Source organism: Macrobrachium rosenbergii, chromosome 46 (genome assembly GCF_040412425.1).
Source record: "Macrobrachium rosenbergii isolate ZJJX-2024 chromosome 46, ASM4041242v1, whole genome shotgun sequence".
In the NCBI taxonomy this organism is placed as follows: domain Eukaryota; kingdom Metazoa; phylum Arthropoda; class Malacostraca; order Decapoda; family Palaemonidae; genus Macrobrachium; species Macrobrachium rosenbergii.
In genome coordinates this window covers 3,522,501-3,540,443 of record NC_089786.1, presented here as the reverse complement: position 1 = coordinate 3,540,443, position 17,943 = coordinate 3,522,501, and the positions used below count along the sequence as shown (strand labels likewise).

Sequence of the window (17,943 nt, the reverse complement as noted above, 5' to 3'; positions counted from 1 at the left end):
CAACAAAACCTCACCGTTCCAACGCCAGAATCAAGGTTTTCCTTGCTGCATTAACCCCTTAACCCCCATAAAAACCTCAGCTTTCCACTAAACCCTTCCTCCACCAACTCCACACCGAAAAAAAAAAAGTTTGGCACCCACACTCCTTATCGTCTCGCTCTCGACACAGTTGGTCAAATTGATCCCGCGTGAATGATTTAAAGCTTGTCGCATCCATAAAGGGTGATATATATATGTGTATATACGGTTCTGAAAGTCGTCGAAGCCAGTCCGAACTGTAATTGTAAAAAACTGTAATAACAGTTTTTCAAAATTATCTTTAACTGGGAGGAAATCTTCCGGGTTTGGCGGGGGAGGAGAGAAGGAGGAAGGTGTGAGAGTTCATTTCTTTGGCCAAAATAATAGAAGAATAAGTAGAGGTTTATTTCTTTGCCCAAAATAATAGAAGAATAAGTAGAGTTTATTTCTTTGCACAAAATAATAGAAGAATAAGAAGAAGACAGGAAGAATAAGTCTAAACTGTAACTGTAACTGCCTTTGAGAAATGACTGCACTGGGAAGAAATCTTCCGGGTGGCGGGGAGGAGGAGGAGGGTGTTAGAGCATTTCTTTGCACAAAATAAAAGAAAAGCAGAAGAAGAGGAAGTGAGAGTTTACTTCTTTGCCCAAAATAACAGACGGAACGAAGAAGAAGATGGAGCGAGAGTTAATTTCTTTGCCCAAAATAATAGAAGAAGAAGAAAAGAAGAAGAAGAGTGTATGTGTGAATCATGGCCACCAGCGCGAGTCGGCCGTCTCAGTTGTTCCCTGACCGTTGTGAGTGAAGGATGCGCGACCCGGACTCTTACCGCCCGCCGCCACCTTGCGCCGATGCAAAACTTCTCTCCGCCACTTAATTCTAAGCAATTTCGTGCCTGCAGGAAGTCGATTCGTACCCTTTACGATCGTGGGATTATGTTTACGTGCCCTGAAATGATAATGCAACCGGAATTGGACCGCTGTTGACGTTTTGAGTGAATTTGAAAACTTTTTTCAGAAAGCAGAGAAAAAGTTTCCCTGCGGCGGAAGTTCGGAAGGTTGTCTTGACGAGGTTAATAATTGAACTTTATATCGCCGTTAATTACAGGTAAGCTTTATTTAAGTGTTTTGTATTAACTGTTAATTGTATATTGTCTCTTTATATATGCAGTTTCGGTCATGTTATTGGCTTGGTAATCAAGTATATAAGTTTGCTTAGATGAGACGGTCGTACTCATCAACCATATTCTTACTTATTGTCTTACTTCTTTTTATGTTAATTATTCTTAACATGCTTTTAATAATCCTAAAGAGGTATACATATATTATATTAGTGATTTTAAGGTCTTGGGAATATTAGTGGCTGGATTATTAACTCTCAGTCGTATTTGAAGTTAATGAAGTTCTGCGTGTAATTAAGTTTTAGGCAAATTCGGCTTTATAATTCGTTATTTTTCTGTTTAATTATTTATCTAAGACAAGATGAAAAAATAACATGCTTATTTCAGCCCATAAAATGTTAAATAAGGAATCGTATTAGATATTACAAAGATAAACTTATTTTCAGGTAAACGTTTTGTTATAAGCGTATTTTTTTCAATCGTAGACTGCGCTTTTCTGAAACTAATTGTGTACCAATAGACAATTAATTATTTGTATGGCCAATTATTATTATTATTATTATTATTATTATTATTATTATTATTATTATTGAACTTGGTATAATTACGTGTTTGTCTTGGTAAAATCATGTTCTTAGCATTTACATAGAGTCTTGTTTCGTAAAATTATTTTTACTTTATATTCAGTTCTTATTCGTAAAACTATTCTTTTGCCCACTTTGATCATTTTTCTCCCTTTTATATTTTGTTAATTTGTTAAAAAAAAAAAAAATTTTATATCTTACATTTTGGTTCATTTGGTGAAATGATTTCAGTATTTCCATTTTTTTTTTTTTTTTTTTTTTGTAGAATTATTCCTGCTCGATGCCCAGTTCTCGTTCGTCATATCTTTTTTTTTCAGGCTTTATGATCTTCATTTTTTTTCTCTATATATTTTTTCTTCATAATTCGTGTTCCACAATTGTTTAGAATCGCTAGAGAACCCACGAAATACCTACGCCTAAACAGCCACAGGGCGGTAATGGTGACGTGTATAATACGGGTCATACAATACAGGTCATATACAATACGGGTCATACAATACGGGTCAGCGTTAATGAATGAGGTGGCCTAAGGTCGTCTGACTTATGGTGGGTCGTGGATGTCAGGGTCGTTATGCCCGGGGGGGGGTGGGGGGTCGGAAGAGGATGGAGCTGTATAGTAGGAGGAAACAAAGGACCCATTTTTCGGGGGCGGAAGAAGAGAGAGAGAGAGAGAGAGAGAGAGAGAGGGGAGAGGGGGCAAGAATCCTTTGTTGTCTATATGTTGATGACTGGCATGATAACCTTGGTGTTGATGAGGTTGCTGGAATAAGTGGTCTGTTTCCTGTAACTGGTTTTGTACAGGTATGTTGTATATATATATATATATATATATATATATATATATATATATATATATATATATATATATATATATATATATATATATATATATATATATATATATATATATATATATATATATTTTTTTCTCATTTTGGATGTCTCCACAGGAAACACAGGACAAAAGTTACGGCGTCATTCATTTGTAGCTTTTGAATCGAAGGTAGGCTAAACGCCATGTACACTTAATGAACAGTAGGCCTAACCACTTTTTATACTTAAACAGATGGCTCATGAGCAACTCGTTTTAAACTCCATATACATATGTCAGTTTATGTTTGTACATGATTTTGAATTTCCCATGCATAGCATTTTACTGTGTATAGGCCTAGTTTTTCAAATTCCTTTGTTATTATTCATAAGATGAACCTAATCATATGGAACAAGCCCACCTAAGGGGCCATTGACTTGAAATTCAAGCTTCCAAAGAATATGTTCATTAAAACTTGCGGAAATATCTGCTGAAAGTCTTGAGTGGAGATTATAGGCCTATGCGGAATCTGACAGGGCGATCATTTAGTACTGCGAAAGTAAATTGAGATGGGATTTCTAAAAAAAAAAAATGGAAAGGAAATTGACAGGTCAATTATATGCTGTCAGTCGGGTAGTTTTGTAGATTACTGCCCTTATGACGTTCGCCAGGCTCTCGAGATCCACTTAGGCCTATCGAAGAAAAAGTAGGCGAAATCGTTTTGCTTTTCGGGTCCTAGTTAACTTAACGGTTTCTTTCAGGCTGTTTTTTTTTTTTCAAGTGGAGTGATTTTTGAATATTTTTTTTTATTAAATTTTCTTGTTTTTTTTCCACGCTCAGCTGTAAAAAATTATCCATTTTTAGTTTTCTGTATAAGAAAACAATTGTGCCGGTTTTGTCTGTCCGTCCGCACTTTATTCTGTCAGCACTTTTTGTGTCCGCCCTCAGATCTTAAAAACCACTGAGGGTAGAGGGCTGCAAATTGGTATGTTGATCATCCACCTTCCAGTCGTCAAACATACCAAATTGCAGCCCTCTAGCCTCAGTTTTTATTGTATTTAAGGTTAAAGTTAGCCATAATCGTATTTCTGGCAGCGCTATAGGATAGCTCACCGCCTGGCCGTGGTTAAAGTTTCATGGGCCGCGGCTCATACAGCATTATACCAAGACCACCCAAAGATATATCTATTTTCGGCTGGGCTTGAATATACACCGTAGCGGCTGTGCAGAAAACTCGATTGCGCCGAAGATACTTCGGCGCATTTGTTTAACTTTCTTTTTTTTTAATATTTATACATTTTTTCTGGAAACTGGTAATCAATCTAACCTTGTGCCTGTAACTCTAGTTACCTATATTCGACCATCTAGCCATAGGCCTATTCATACACAAGGTATTATGTAGGTCTAAACTTGCATAGATTTGTGTATTTGTTATATATATAGTTTAAATTCGTAATGCTTTTGTTTTAGTAATATCCGTTCATAAATTTACTCGAGAATTTTAATTTATTATGAAATAATGTTACCACACGTTATTAAGATGAATTATGGAAAAACTTTGAATATCAAAATGGAGCACCGATACTTTTAAAGGTCGTATGCCCATCTCGATTTGAAATTAAGTTAAGAAATGCTTCAAGAATCAACAGATGACTTATAATTAATTAAATACGCTTTATTTCACAAATATTACTCGAGAGAAATTTAATGGGGAAATGTCTCAGAGAATGAAATATATGTGAGGTTTTATTATTATTATTATTATTATTATTATTATTATTATTATTATTATTATTATTATTATTTTCAAACGCTTAACTGATAAAGTTATCTGTTAGGAAATATTGGGGTTCTTTATTATCGTATTTAAGAAATGACGTCATATACTCCGCTGCTGTAGAAGTGACGTCAGAATATCGCAGAAATATAACATCATTATTTGTTTGTTTATGTTTGTGTTTATTTATTTATTTTGTACAGTAACCATTGAAAGGCCAGATTAAAATTACAATTTGAAATTGGCATAGGCCTAAATATTACTTTTCCTGTGTGAGAAGGCCGATGGCTTTCGTATGGTGACCTGATATCTCGCCTTTTAAAAGAAGGAATGCTAGCGTAAACCCAGACATAGCCTACTTTTCAGAATGCCGAATTCTTTTCCTTCCCTTGTGTTTCCTGAATCTTATACTTTTAGAGATCGTTGAATTGTTAATATTTAATAAGAAAAGTACATCACAGTAAATAATAAAAAATGTCAGGAATATATAATAATAATAATAATAATAATAATAATAATAATAATAATAATAATATAATAATAATAATCATAATAATTTTATATTTGACCAATTTAGCTTTTGATTCTCAGGGAAATTTTTGTCTCTTTCTGTCGTATTTTATTTTAAATTGATTTGAGTTTTTTCATTATTTATATCATTTAAGAGAGAGAGAATGATTATTGACGCATTTGAATTAGGACTAACATTTTTTGCCAGTCCCAGAGACGTAAAGTCCCCTAGCTTAACTTGAAAGCAAATAGTACGCATTTTGAGAGCAGCGATGTCTTACGTCCCGCGTTAGTTTACGACATGTCGTATGCATGTCGACGGCTGTTGGCGATTAAAGCCATCGATCGGCGTCAAGTTAGAAGAAACAGCGGTCCAATGAGCGGCCGTAAGTTTTAAAGCGGAATAAATTTCCTGCGCGTTGCGAAGGCCGTAAGTTTAGCATTGGGTAAAATTTAGACTCACGCTAATGTGTTCTCGTGCGTGCGCGCTCTCAAAGTTCTGAGCTACGCGCTTGCATTGGTAAATGATTAGGCCTAAGTCGAGATTTTCTTATGTTTAAAGGCGTTTTTGGCGTTTCCGTTGCTGCTTTGGAAGGGATTAGAAGTTTAGGAAGTTTAACTTAGAAAGTAGGCCTATTCATGTTCTGAGCTACGAGCTTGCGTTGGTAAATAATTAGACCTAAGCCAAAATTTTCTCATGTTTATACTTGTTTTTGGCGTTTCCGTTGCTGCTTTATTAGGGATTAGAAGTTAGTAGAATTTATAGAGTGAGAGAGATATGCATAGATACTTAAGAGGTTAGAGATTAAGACACCACTATAAATTATTATTTATGATGGCTTGCGTCTTTTTTTTTTTTTGCGAGAAATCTTTACGATTATTGGCGGGGAATGACTCTCAGTCCCACCCATGCCTGTAGGCCTAAGTGTCGTAAATCATAAATCATAAATGTTTATGGAGAAGCTTAGGCCTAATGTTGAAAAGCTTGAATACCAAGTGTTGCGGTAATTTTGTGTGGCCTTTGTTTTGTGCAGAAATTTATTACTAACTAATATTCGTAATTTTTTTAGAGTATACTGAAAATGTCAAATATACTATATATATACATAATTGTATTTTAGATATATATATAAATATATATATATATATATATATATATAATTAATATTTATATGAATATGCATATATATACATATATATAATATATATATATGCATATATATATACATATACACATATACACACATAATTATATACATATGGGAAAATAAAGCTTGGCAACATAAGAGGTAAACTTTCTTTTTTGTCAATGAAGCTTATAGGCCTAATCTCAGGCTTAAGAAAGTGGTTTTAATGATGAGACTTGATAAATGAAAATGTCTATAATTCAAATTTTAAAAATGCCGTTAGTATTATACTCGCTTTCTTGAAGTGATTACTGTGCATATGATTGATTGAGTTCCACTGTAGGCCTACTCTCTAATATGTACAGAAAGAAGAAATCAATTATTAGAAAAAAATAAATTAACAAATTAATAAATGAATGGATAAAAATGTAAGTAAATTATTAAAATACAAGGATATGAATATGATGTATTTAGTAAGCGCAGCAGAGTAGGCCTAGCTGGACTTCTCTTATTTTTTATATACGAAAATTTGTGCTGGTGATTTTAAAGGATGATAATTATACAGTGCGTATGTGTGGGCGATAGAACCACACACTCATGTATGTCTTGGTATAACTTTTGCTGTATTATAATGCATGTGCTTGCTTGCAACCTCTCTCTCTCTCTCTCTCTCTCTCTCTCTCTCTCTCTCTCTCTCTCTCTCTCTCTCTCTCTCTCTCTCTCTCTCTCTCAGAATTCCGGATTATCTCATGATTTACAAGTACAAGGCTGACGATATGACAGAAACCAGTAGACTTAACTCTCTCTCTCTCTCTCTCTCTCTCTCTCTCTCTCTCTCTCTCTCTCTCTCTCTCTCTCTCTTGAAATTATGGAGTATCTCCTGCTAGGGAGGAAAGAAATTACTAATAAAAAAAAATAGTAATTTACAAGGCTGACTGTATGATAGAAACCACTAGACTTAACGTCTCTCTCTCTCTCTCTCTCTCTCTCTCTCTCTCTCTCTCTCTCTCTCTCTCTCTCTCTCTCTCTGAGAGAATTATGGAGTATCTCCTGCGGGGAAGGAAAGGAAATAATAATTAAAAAGGAAAGTAATTTTCAAGGCTGACTGTATGACAGAAACCTCTAGACTTAACGTCTCTCTCTCTCTCTCTCTCTCTCTCTCTCTCTCTCTCTCTCTCTCTCTCTCGCTCAGAGAATGATGGGGTATCTCCTGCAGGGAAGGAAAGAAAACAATAGTTAAAAAAAAGTAACTTACAAGGCTGAAACCACTAGGCTCAGCGTAACACACTTCGAAGCGCCCCACTCCTGCAAAGGATTAGGAATTGAGGTGTTATGGGCGAAACATCTGGAGGGCCGTATTTAACCCCTCCCCCCTCGACTCCCCACTCCATCTCCCAAGTGGGGCGGGGAAGGGGGTCATTCAAGTGCTTAATCCAGATGGCATTCACACGTTTGGTCAAATGGCACTGTTTGTACGCGCTCGCTCGAGTCTGAAGTTAGGCCGGACCGAAAAGTCGTTCCAAGGGGGAGGGGGAGGGGGAGGGGGAAAGAGAGAGGGGGGGATTGGGTACTTTCATACATCCCCCTTCCCCCAAGGCTCGGTACATATTGCTCATACATCGCGCTTGATCATAATTATGTAAATAAGCTCCCGGGCTCGGAGTTTGGTTCAAGTCTCTCTCTCTCTCTCTCTCTCTCTCTCTCTCTCTCTCTCTCTCTCTCTCTCTCTCTCCAGCCACTTCCAGGAAGTTATTGGTTTGGTTTGGCCTCTTGGCTCTTCTGTAACACCCCTCCCCTCCCCTCCCCCTCCCCTCCCCCCAACGCCTTCCTTCATGCTGCTTTCTTTCTTTGTGCTTTCTTTATTTGCTTCGTCTGGTTTCACGTCCCTTTCCGTTTCACGTCATTTTTCCTCTCTTCCTTTTGCTCCCTTTTCTTCCTCTCCGTTAATCCTCCTCCTTTTCCTGCTCTCTCTCCTTTCCTCCTGTTCATTAATCCTCCTTCTGTATTTTCTTCCATTTTCCTCTTATTTTTCCTCGTCTCCATTAAGCCTCCTCATCTCTTTCTTTTTCTACTTTTTTCCTCTCTTCTTTCCTCTCTTTTTTTCTTCCATTCTCTCCTCTACCTTTTCCTCCATTTTCCTCCTCTTTTTCTTTTCCTCCATTCTCTCTTTCTTTCTCTCCATTTTGAATCCTCTTTATATTTTCCTCCTTTTTCCTCCTCCCCTTCTTTTCCTCCCTTCCATTAACCCTCCTCTTCCTCCTCACTTTCTTCTCCACCTTTACTCCTCTTCCCTTGTCTCTCTCTCCTCTCGCAATATCTCCTAATTCTCCTTTCATTCGGCCCTCTCTAATTACAACTCTCTTCCAGTTTCCTCCTTCCCCTCACTTCCCCAGCTTCCTTCTACTTTCTCCTTCCTCCCCCTCCCTCCTTCCCCCCTCCCCCTCTTGCCTTCCCCCTCTCTCCTTCCCCTTCCCCCTTCACCTGCATCTTTTAGTGCAAAGTTTAAGAGCAACTTGGCTTTTAAAGTCTCAGACTTGCATATCTCAAAAGCTTCTGGGGGGAGGGGAGAGGGAAGGGGTAGGGTGAGGGGGGAGGGGAAAGGGAGAGGGGAGGGGCTTATGCGCCTTGACCTCATCACTGAGCTGTGGTGGAGATAAATGGTGACCGAAAGAGAGAGAGAGAGAGAGAGAGAAATAGGCTAATTGTGATTTTTCCAGGGAGGGAAAAATAATAATTTTAGAATGTAGTAATTGGCGTACAGAAGAAGAAGAAGAAGAAGAGAGAGAGAGAGAAAGAGGGAGAGAAAGAAATAGGCTTACTGTGATTTTTCCAGAGAGCAAAAAATAATCATTTTAGAATGTAGTAATTAGCGTATAGAAGAAGAAGAAGAAGAAGAAGAAGAAGAAGAGAGAGAGATTAAATTTGGATTTTCAGTAATCAGTGTACATTAGAATAGTTTCAATATGAAAAGATAGAGAGAAAATGATATCCTACATTGCAGAAAGGTAATTGGTGCGTAATAGAATTAAATAGTAGTGAAAGAGAGAGAGAGAGAGAGAGAGAGAGAGAGAGAGAGAGAGAGAGAGAGAGAGAGAGAGAGGAAAAGCACAGTGGGCTTATTTTGAACTTTTATCAAGAGAATTTCTAACGGAACACTGTCACCCTCACATGAATATTTCTCTCTCTCTCTCTCTCTCTCTCTCTCTCTCTCTCTCTCTCTCCAACGCCATTTTTTGTACACCAGCGCTGAAATATTTCACCGGGAGAATTCGCCACGCTAATGCAGGCTTATTATTGAGGGTGGCATTTGATGCAAATGAATAGAGCATTCACGAGTTATTCATTCGTGGGTGTGTGTGTGTGTGTGTGTGTGTGTGTGTGTGTGTGTGTGTATGTATGTATGTGTGTGTGTGGGTATGTATGTGTGTACTGCGTGTGTGCGTACACATACTGTGTGATATATGCGACTTGAAATTAGTGGATTTGGTCCGTCATATATATATATATATATATATATATATATATATATATATATATATATATATATATATATATATATATATATATATAATTTGTGTGTATATAAATGTATAAATTTTTATACATAAATGTATATTTATATAAATTTATAAATCTATAATAATTAAATGCGAGTGGATCTTGTTTGTCCTCCCACAGGTGACAGTAAGGGAGACATGACACAGCAAACCGGTTTGTCCGCCCGGGTGCGGGCGGGTTAGGTAGGGGAGACTTCCACCCTCCTCCTGCAAACCTGGTTGTTCGCCCTGGGTGGGGGCGGGGCAGGCAGGGGATCAAGAGGCTACGGAAGACAGCAGTGCCGCGCGCGCAGCACGCACCAACAAGCTCGTGTGTATATATATATATATATATATATATATATATATATATATATATATATATATATATATATATATATATTTATAATTTTGTGTTATATGTATATATAAATGTATAAATATATATATATATAAATGTATATATATATATATATATATATATATATATATATATATATATATATATATATATATATATATATATATATATAGTGTGTGTGTGTGAGACTTCTTTCTCATGAACGACCCTCTATTCAGGAACGCCACTTCGCGCTGAAATATATTTGTCCTCGTGAACAAAAGGAACAAAGGAATTGCAATTCTTGGTTCTCCTCCTCCGAGGAAAGCAAGCAAGCAAGCAAGCAAGAAATAAACAAAGACTGTCAGTCAGTCTGTTGTGTGTTTTTGTCAGTCTGGAGAAGGAAGACCATCTTGTAATTGTTAATTGGCAGAGTGGACCAAACTCTTAACGTTGTGCGAGAGGGAGTCCAAATATCTCTCTCTCTCTCTCTCCAAACCTGAGTTTGTTGCAAGACTTGGATCTCTCATGGATGTGAGAATCATTCTCTCTCTCTCTCTCTCTCTCTCTCTCTCTCTCTCTCTCTCTCTCTCTCTCTCTCTCATATTAAATAGCTGCATCAAATTCAGTTTATTATGTAATTTGGGTTTTGAAACCTATCCAAAAACTGTTTCAAAGCTCTCTCTCTCTCTCTCTCTCTCTCTCTCTCTCTCTCTCTCTCTCTCTCTCTCGACTCTCAATAGCTCCTTCAATAGTTTCGTTAATTTCCTTTTTCTAGTTCAGATTTTAAAAGTTAACCAAACAACTAAACAGTTTCGAAAACTGACAACCTCTCTCTCTTCTCTCTCTCTCTCGTATTCTCCGAAGGCAAAATCTCTCGTTAACGACTAGAGAGAAAGCCAGTTTCGTTAAGAGAGCTTTTTCCTGAGAAAAGTTTTTCACATCAGGTTTCAAAATCTAAATGAAAACAAAAACTAATTTCATATATTGATACAGTATTTTGAAGGCAAAGAGGGAGAGAGAGAGAGAGAGAGAGAGAGAGAGAGAGAGAGAGAGAGAGAGAGAGAACAGTTTTTTGATAGGTTTCAAAATCTAAATAAAACAAAAACTAATATACATATATTGATACAGCTATTGAATCTGAGAGAGAGAGAGAGAGAGAGAGAGAGAGAGAGAGAGAGAGATAATCACGGCAATTAATGCATGAAGTGGTGAGGAACAGAGCAGAGCAGCAAATAAAATAATAATAATAATAATAATAATAATAATAATAATAATAATATATAAAGTCATTTGACTTCTGGACGCGTTTGAAAATTTGAAATTGCAGTAACTTTGGATTGCCTAAATTAAAGGGGGAGAACCGAGAGTAACTTTGATATTTGCTGCAATTATGTAAATACTCTTAATTTATAAACGAGAGTAAATTTAAACAAACAATTCCACCTGCCCTCTTCAGTCTGCTGCGCCTGGACCGACCGGTTTATAATTGCGGGGGTACTATACTCATGATGTGGCAGTTTTGCTGTGAAGAAGACGCAGTGCACACGCGCACACACACACGCATGTACGTACGAACACGCACTGCGCTGTAGTGTGGCCTTGCACACAAGGCTGTTGAAACGTATTTTGCTAGTGACTTTGCCTTTTTTTTTTTTTTTGTCAGACTTGACTTTGCTATAACCACCTTTCAAATTGAGGTTCACGAGGTTAGGTATCAGGAAGGTCCTGGAAGTTTTGGTTGAAAGGAAGTTTCTGGAAGCTGTGGTTAAACAGAGCCCCTTGAAGCCCTAGAAGTCATGGTTAAGGAAGTTTCTAGAAGATTTGGATGAATAGAGCCCCTTGAAGTTTTAGAAGCTCTGGTTGAAGGGATTTTCTGGAAGTTTTGGTTGCAAAGAGCACCTTGAAGCGCTAGATGCTGTGATTGAAGGAAGTTTGTAGAAGCTTTGGTTGAATACAGTCCCTTGACGTTTTCTGGAAGCCCCTAGAAACTCTGATTGAAGGAATTTCTGAATGCTATGGTTAAATAGAGCCCTTGAATGCTATGGTTAAATAGAGCCCCTTGAAGCTCTATAGAAGCTCTTGTTGAAGGGATTTTCCGGAAGTTTTGGTAGCAAAGAGCACCTTGAAGCTCTAGATGTTGTGACTGGAGGAAATTTGTGGAAACTGTGGTTGAAGAGAACCCTTGAAGTTCTAGAAGCTCTTTTTGAAATATTTTTCTGGAAGCTCTGGTTGAATAGAGCCCCTTGAAGCTCTGGTTGAAGGAATTTGTGGATGCTTTGGTTGAATAGAACCCCTTGAAGCTCTATAGAAGCTCTTTTTGAAGGCAGTTTCTGGAAGTTTTTGTTGAAAAGAGCACCTTGAAGCTGTAGATGCTGTGGTTGAAGGAAGTTTGTGGAAGTTGTTGTGTAGAGTTGCTTGAAGTTCTGTAAGCCCTGCTTAAAGGAGCTCGGGTTGAAGGGAGTTTATGGAAACTGTGGTTGATAGAGCCCCATGAAACTAGTTGACGAATGCCCCTGGAAACACCTGACTTGAGTTGCACGGCTCTAGAAACTGGCGATTGAAATGAGCCCTCCCTGAGAATCGATATCAAGGGAAGGAGAAGCTTCAGTTGAATCTGAAAGCTCCGGTTGAAGGAAAGCCCATGGAAGCAAATCCTCCTCCTCCTCCTCCTCCTCCTCCTCCTCCTCCTCCTCCTCCTCCTCCTCCTCCTCCTCCTCCTCCTCCTCCTCCTCCCGAGCTCCTCGGGGGGAAAAACACCGGCGAAGTCAGAAGCTGTTTGTGTTTATGTGCCTTGCAAGACCATAAAAGAGAAGACGGAACAGCATCTACGGCAACTAAGTGAGCATAACTCCTTCGCATCGAGCGCGCGAGCGCGCGGCCGTGTGGCCGTTACGTTTGCCAGCAACTATAGACGACTCGCTCCGTCTTTGAAATGTTAATATGCGGAGGGAAAGAACGCATAAAAGCGGCCATCTTGTTAAAGGAAAAGCCACACTATGCGAGAAAGAGGGCGGCTGCCGGAATGATGGAGCATGAGAGGTAGGTGCTTCCGATCTGGTATGGGCTCCTTCGATGGGTCCTGTGAGGATTTCGGCGGCGAGGAAACGCCTGGTAATATCCTTGTAGTGGGTTTTGTGGGATGGCCGGTATATGGAGCCGTAAGCTTTTTTATCTTGTCTAGTCATCTCCAACGTGTCGATGGATAGGTAGGTTTTTTTTTCATACCTTTTTCGGTGATTCATAAATAATCATGTAAAATCAGAGGTATGTTTATTTTAATTGAAAAAGGAAATAAGATACATGATGTTGCATTGGAAAGGTTTTTTTTTTTTTTTTTTTTTTACCTTTCTGGTAATTCATAAATAATCGTGTAAAATCAGAGGTATGTTGATATTTAATTAAAAAAGGAAATAAGATAAATGATATTGCACTGGAAAGGTAGATTTTTTTTTACCTTTTCGATGACTCATAAATAATCATGTAAAATCAGAAGTGTTTTAATATTTTAATTAAAAAAAGGAAATAAGGTAAAAAAATGTTGCGTTTTCAACTATTCCTTTTCAAGAACATGACAAAGATTATGCTTATTGTCTTCTCAGTGATTCCTTTTTAAATATACCTGGATGAAAAAAGGGTTTTACATTTCCAGCAAATGAAAGAGACGAATTTCGCCTCGTTCACTATTCCTTTTCAAAGCACCCACGTCAAAATTATGGTAAATTTTACCATTTTTAATTCATCCATTTAAAAAAAGCATATCGTTTTAAAGGTAGAGATATATCTTTTCAGTTGTTAACTCCCAAAGAAAAATCAATGAATTTATAGGTATTACTTTTGTCAATTGTTTTTCCAATTTAATTCTGCTTTGTAGGAACCTTTGTATAGCCCACAATGTTTAAGTTCATACAAAATCGAAAGGTAATAGTATTTCTCTGGGAGAGGTTTTCATGATGAATAATAAAAAGATGATTTTTTTTAACTCCCATATTACAGTACTTCGATAGGTTCCCCACCAAGGAATGCCACAAACCGTCGGCATGTAGTCCCATTGAACAACCGGTGGTGGGGGAGGAGAGTGAGCTTTGCAACCTCACTCACAAAATACCTTGTGAAAACCTGATTGGTAGCACTTTGTGAAGGCACTCTTTCAAGGGGAAAGACGACTATATATACTGTATATATATATATATATATATATATATATATATATATATATATATATATATATATATATATATATATATATATATAAATGTGTGTGTATATATATATATATATATATATATATATATATATATATATATATATATATATATATATATATATATATATATATATATATATATATATATATATATATATATATATATATATATATATATATATATACATGTATAATGTGTGTTCATTCTAATTCGGTCTATCCCAAACACTTCCAGAACAAAGTTATTTAGAAGAACGACACTTTGCTCTAATGAAACTTGACACTTGATTATTACACTCACTCAAAAAAAGTGCTCACACCCAAGACTGTTGAAAGCTGTAGCATCTTGTAGAATGAGAATTCCTCGTGTATGACTTAAAAAAAAAAAACCCTACTGCCATACCCATATGTGTAGGGGTGCCCAAATAAGTCTTGATTAGATTACTTGCGCTCTGATACCACTCCAGACAAGAGTTCTCAACATGGCGTGGTGTTGTTACTTCAGAGAGGCTGTTATTGTTGTTATTGTTATTTGTGGTGGTTGTGGGTTGTGTTGATGTGGTTGTAATGAAGCTAAATAATGAAAATGAGGCTGGGAAAACAGAAGCTGAGTAAAGTGGTTATTATTATTATTATTATTATTATTATTATTATTATTATTTTGGAAGAAGACCCTCCTTCATACAAACTTATTTTTCTTGAAATTATAATGATTGGTATTATTATTACTATTATTATTAGTGTAAGTATGATTTTAGAAGACTTATTTTTAATGAAACTATTGTTACTGTTCCTATTTAAATTATTATTATTTTAGAATTATTTTATTTAAATTATTATTATTTTAGAATTATTTTATTTAAATTATTATTATTTTAGAATTATTTTTAACGAAGTTATTATTATTATTTTAGAATTATCATTAATGAAATTATTTATTATTATTATATTATTATTATTATTATTATTATTATTATTATTATTATTATTATTATTATTATTATTATTATTATTATTATTATTTCCCTCGAAGATCTTGTGCTTTCAAAGCAAATTAACGAGAAAGGGGTCAGTGCTGTTTCAGCAAAAATTTAAGATAGCAAGCGACTGGTTTTTAGGCAGAAATAGCCCCTAACCACAGCAAAGTAACACTTACGGAACTTACCTGAAGATCCAAGTCTAGATCTTCATCCTTTAAGAAACAAGAAACTCTGCTTTATTCTTTAAGAAACTATCTTCTTCATTCTTTAAGAAACAAGGAACTACCTTCTTTATTCTTTGAAGGAACAAGGAACTATCTTCATTCTTTAAGAAATAAGGAACTACCGTTTTTTATTCTTTAAGGAACAAGGAACTATCTTCTTTATCTTTACGGGACAAGGAACTTTCCTCATTATTCTCTAAGGAACAAGGAACTATCTTCTTCATTCTTTAAGAAATAAGGAACTACCTTCTTTATTCTTTAAGGGACAAGGCACTATCTTCATTCTTCAAGAAATAAGGAACTATCTTCTTTATTCTTTAAGGAACAAGGAACTATCTTCATTCTTTAAGAAATAAAGAACTACCTTCTTTATTCTTTAAGGAACAAGGAACTATCATCTTTATCTTTACGGGACAAGGAACTTTCCTCATTATTCTTTAAGAGACAAGAAGCTATCTTCTTCATTCTTTAAGAGACAAAGAAACTATCTTCTTCATTCTTTAAGAAACAACGAGCCATCTTCTTCATTCCTTACGAAGCTAGAGACTATTCTTGATTCTGTAAGGAACAAGATACTATTTTCTCAGTTCTTTAAGAAAAGGAACTACCTTCTTTATTCTTTAAGGAACAAGGAACTATCTTCATTCTTTAAGAAATAAGGAGCTACCTTTTTCATTCTTTAAGAAACAAGGAAATACCTTCTTTATACTTTGAGAAATAAGAAACCATCTTTATTCTTTAAGAAGTAAGAAGCTATCTTCTTTATTCTTTACGAAACAAGAAAGTATCTTTATTCTCTAAGAAGCTATTTTCTTTATTCTTTGAGAAACAAGAAAGTATCTTTACTCTTTAAGAAGCAAGAAGCTATCTTCTTTATTCTTTGATAAACAAGACAGTATCTTTATTCTCTAAGAACCAAGAAGCTACCTTCTTTATTCTTTAAGAAACAAGAAGGCATCTTCTTTATTTTTTAAGAAACAGTTAGCTATCTTCTTCATTCCTTAAGAAGCTAGAAACCATTCCTTATTCTTCAAGGAACAAGGTGCTATCTTCTCCATTCTCTAAGAATAAGGAACTACCCCAGAGCAGCAGACTGAACTCCTAACACAGTAGGGAGAGCTGATATTTGCTTCCAGAGTGTTGGGAATTGCAGATGACTGATGAACTGTACTTAATTTTTTTTTTTTTTTAACGCTACAGGAAGCGGGGTTTGGGGAGCTGGTTATCCAGTGTCTGTTTGGTGGTGAAGTGGCTCTTTTATTATGGCAAATTTATGGTAATTTGGGATAATGATGGCGAGAGAGAGGTGTTCGTTTGCCAATAATCTGCCAAGGTCGAATTGGAGTAATAATATATATATATATATATATATATATATATATATATATATATATATATATATATATATATATATATATATATATATATATATATATATATATATATGAATGTCTTACTGTAATACCACAGTGTAATATGAATATAAGAAGGCCCATAAAACACTATTTAAACGTTGCAACCATATATGGTTGCAACAAATGAAAGAAAGATAAACGCACAGTCTCGTCATTGCTCTCTCTCTCTCTCTCTCTCTCTCTCTCTCTCTCTCTCTCTCTCTCTCTCTCTCTCTCTCTCTCTCTCTCTCTCAATATATACATACACGCATACGCTTAATTTCATCCCATTTTCCACACTGTTCTTCCCTGATATCCGACCAAACCTCCGCTTTGGAGAGAGAGAGAGAGAGAGAGAGAGAGAGAGAGAGAGAGAGAGAGAGAAATCCATCTGCTCCAATTTTCTTTCCAAACAGAATATAAAACAGGCCGCAAATGTCTGCTGCTGGAAATCTTATCTCGAACACAATCTTGTAGATCGTGAAGAAGGTGGAAGGGGTGGTGGGACGGTTTTATATTTATTTCCCCTTTCCCCCCTCCCCTCCCTTCCCTTCCCTTCCCCCTCTCTCCTCTCTCTCTCTCTCTCTCTCTCTCTCTCTCTCTCTCTCTCTCTCTTTTTTCCCCGTGGAGATGTGTTCCTTACCTGGTGCTTCCCACCCCCTGAAAATTTTTTACTAGCTCCCCTACCCTGTCCCTCCCCTTCCCCCTCCTTCTCCTTCCCCCTCCCTTCTGAAACGCGTTCCTCCCTCCCCTTCCCCCCACCCGATATGTATTACTCATCTGGTTCCTCCCCTACTCGGTTTTTAGAACTTAATATTATAACAACTAGTTGACTTGACATGCCTTCTTCTGGGATACTTCCCCCCTCCCCTTCCTCTCTCTCTCTCCTCTCACCTTCCTCCCTCTCCCTCGAGGTGTTTCCTCCTTTCCTACTCTCCTCACCCTTTCCATTTTATTCCCCTTCCCCTAAAACATTTCCCTTCCCATTTCTCCCTCCTCTCTCTCTCTCTCCTCCTCTCTCTCTCTCTCTCTCTCTCTCTCTCTTCTCTCTCTTCCCTCTCTCTATCTGTGGTGTTTCTTCCTTTCCCCTCTCCCTTTCTATACCCCTTCCCCTTATCTCTGTCTTCCTCTCTTCCTCCCCCTCCTCTCGAGGTGTTTCCTCCATTCCCTACCCCTCTCCCTCCTACTGCTTTTTCACACACTTCCCCTTCCCCTCCCTCTCTCCCTCTCTCACTCTTCCTCTCCCTCTCCCTCTCCCTTTCCATCTCCCTCTCCCTCTCCCCCCCCTCCCCTTCTATCATTCACACTTCCCCTC

The 17,943-nt window shown here is 36.9% G+C and overlaps 2 protein-coding genes across 6 annotated transcripts in view; one reads left to right on the top strand and one right to left on the bottom strand.

The window, feature by feature from the left end:
* Positions 1 to 797: 797 nt before the first annotated feature.
* LOC136830174 (platelet glycoprotein V-like) overlaps positions 798 to 17,943 on the top strand; it is a 489,567-nt gene continuing 472,421 nt past the window's right edge. For all 5 annotated transcript variants that reach the window (XM_067089433.1, XM_067089430.1, XM_067089428.1 and 2 more), the window contains exon 1: positions 798 to 1,125. The gene's annotated coding sequence lies outside the window, so the exon portion shown is untranslated. The remainder of the gene's footprint in view (positions 1,126 to 17,943) is intronic.
* LOC136830104 (uncharacterized) overlaps positions 12,431 to 17,943 on the bottom strand; it is a 45,508-nt gene continuing 39,995 nt past the window's right edge. Inside the window, exons 3-4 of the mRNA XM_067089296.1 lie at positions 15,196 to 15,222; positions 12,431 to 12,598 (exon numbers count right to left, since the gene is read on the bottom strand). Of these exons, the coding sequence (XP_066945397.1) occupies positions 12,431 to 12,598; positions 15,196 to 15,222 (195 nt within the window). The remainder of the gene's footprint in view (positions 12,599 to 15,195; positions 15,223 to 17,943) is intronic.